Source organism: Erigeron canadensis, chromosome 9 (assembly GCF_010389155.1).
Source record: "Erigeron canadensis isolate Cc75 chromosome 9, C_canadensis_v1, whole genome shotgun sequence".
Lineage (NCBI taxonomy): Eukaryota > Viridiplantae > Streptophyta > Magnoliopsida > Asterales > Asteraceae > Erigeron > Erigeron canadensis.
The window spans coordinates 19,014,117-19,016,842 of record NC_057769.1 but is presented as its reverse complement, the minus strand read 5'-3'; the positions used below and the strand labels follow the sequence as shown (position 1 = coordinate 19,016,842).

General features: G+C 35.1%; 1 protein-coding gene across 1 annotated transcript; it reads right to left on the bottom strand.

The window, feature by feature from the left end:
- Window positions 1–968: 968 nt before the first annotated feature.
- LOC122582979 (protein JINGUBANG-like) lies at window positions 969–2,517 on the bottom strand. Its single transcript, XM_043755412.1, has one exon. It carries the CDS (start codon window positions 2,456–2,458, stop codon window positions 1,220–1,222), a length of 1,239 nt encoding a protein of 412 aa, XP_043611347.1. The 5' UTR covers window positions 2,459–2,517; the 3' UTR covers window positions 969–1,219.
- Window positions 2,518–2,726: the final 209 nt, after the last annotated feature.

Sequence of the window (2,726 nt, the reverse complement as noted above, 5' to 3'; positions counted from 1 at the left end):
TCTTCATCATCTTCGTTATCTTGTGGCTAGTTACTCCTTTGAAAAAAGCACTGGCTTTGAGTCAAACTTAACAACTGGTTTGTAAAAGTAGGCTCGAACTTCACTTCAAATTGCGCTTCACCGAGATGATAAATCATTGTCAAAGTATTATCATCCGTAATTAAGTTCCTAAAAGGAACACCCTTAAATTCATACCACAAATATAATTGTAGTTTAAAGTCTTGTTTTGAAACACCAAAACAACTGTAAGTCATATCACAAATTTGTGAATAAGTCATTATGTGAAAAAGAGGAAAACTTCTTCTTTTTGATGGATCTCCATTTTGAAGGATCCCATTTACAAATGATACACGGTCATCCCGTATTAACTGAACTATAATTGGGTTGAATGATGATGAAGATGCCATTTTTGATAAATATAACTATGAAAGTGTTTGAAATGTTATCTGAAAATATTTGTTGAAATACTGATAATGATTCAAGATACATCACATATATTATATATAGATAAATAATAAATTAGGTTTACATGTTGTATTAGGGTTTCACCAGCTCGTGACACGTGTTAGGGTTTCGGCCGAACCCGGCTTTTCAAAAGCCGATTTCAGGCTTTAGTCACATCACACTGTACAGTCAAAGATTCCCTGCAAGTTGCTACTGTTCCACCTGACACACTTCGAACCCGGCTTTTTTTAAGCCAGTTTCAACATATTTTTTTCGAACCTGGCTTTTGAAAAGCCGGTTTCAACCCAACTTTTTGAACCCGGCTTTTCAAAAGCCGGTTTACCCACTTTTATAATTTTTTTTTTTTTGAAAACTTGTTTGACAAAACACCCTTCAAAAAACACTGTTTCAAAAAAAATTTCGATAAGTATTAGTTTTTTATTAGTTATGACAAATATAATAATAATATTAATATCAATATTAATACGAGTAATAATCAAATCACCAATACATTATTGCTTAAGAAATTGAAACTTTGATGAATCATTTGATATATCTTGACAAATTTATATACCCGTATGACCAAATCTCATAACACCACTTGCATTTCTGACCAAAAAAAAAAACAACAGCAGCAAAAAACAAAAGACATGAACAAATTAATCACTGTATACCAAAAAAAAAAAACCATATATATAAATGGCACTGCAAACACTCAAAAAAGGGATCAGTGCTTCAATAAAATTATCAAGTATCACCACAAGAAAGGTCATCCTTAGACTGATATCATCATCCTGCTTGTACACTGACTAGATGACTTGATCAAATCCTTTTTGTTAACTTCATCATCATAATCATAATTATAATGTGGAACCCACCAAACTCTTATACTCTTGTCAAGGCTACCGCTATATAGCAAAAAGCCACCTCCAACACTATTTGGTGAAGCTTGTAAACACTTAATAGGACCTCCATGCCCTTTGACCACACCAATCTTGGTCAAACCTTTCATTTCCCTTTTCCATATACATATACTTTTGTCACTTGAACCACTACATAATATTTCACCTTTTATGCACATACACAAAATTGCCATATTATGTGCCTTAACTTCACATATACACTTCCAACTATCAAAATCTTTGTTACTTAACCATCCCATAATATACCCATCTGACCCTCCACTGTAAACCACCGTGCCATCATCTGAAACCACCACGGAATTTATCGATATATCTTTATGTCCCTCCAAAATACCCTTTAAAGAATGTGAACTTTTTGGCTCATTCTTACTTCTTCCCCATGCTTTTATCTTACCATCCGCAGAAGCCGAATACACTATTCCATTGCTCGCGATCAACGCATTTATAGCGTCATCATGCGCTTTTATCGATTCTAAACACTTTAAATCATTGACCCGCCACACTTTTAAAGTTTTGTCCCATGAGCCCGAATAAACCAGGCCATTTGAAACCGCTAAACACGATATACTATCCGCGTGCTCAATCCATAACCTTTTATGATGCCTTCTTGTTTGTACATAATTACTTTGTTTCATAAACTTTCCCAAATAATCTTTAGTAGTTGGAAGTGTGTCCACAAGTTTGAATACATTTTCAGAACTTCTTGACACTTTCCAAACCCTAATTCTTGAATCTTGATGGGCGGTAAAAACTTTGTTTCCTGCGGTAACTACTGATTTTACCGATCCATCCCCTTGTCCGAATTTAGTAAATTGTCTAAGGTCGGGTTGTTGCCATACAATAATGTCTTTCCCATGTGAAGCACTAAGAATGAATTCACCACATATTGCTAGACACGATACCGAGCCATCGTGTCCCGTGAGGACGGAAAGTGATCGATATGATGAACACGAAGAAGGTGTTTTTGGGATGTTGTAGTGATCAAGGAAGCGGTTCGATGTAACCGGGCTTTCACCGCTTGTGTTGCTGCTGCTAGATGTTGTTGATAAGAGTGGCGTTGATGGTAATTCGATTGTGTTTTGGGGATTCATTTTGGTTTGTGAAGAAATGAGAAAATTAGGGGATTGTTTACCGTTAAAGGCAGAGGAAAAAGAATTTTAGAAGTTGAAAATGAATACAAGAAACGTGAACCCGACATATATAAAGAATTTTAAGTGGGTGAATAATTTCTATTTGCACTCTTCTGTTTGGTATTATGTTTATTTAGACCCCTTAAACTTTAGGAAGGTTCTTTGCAAAATAAGCCATCTTTGCCATATTAACACATATGGTTGTAGGAATGAGCATGAAATTAGGAAG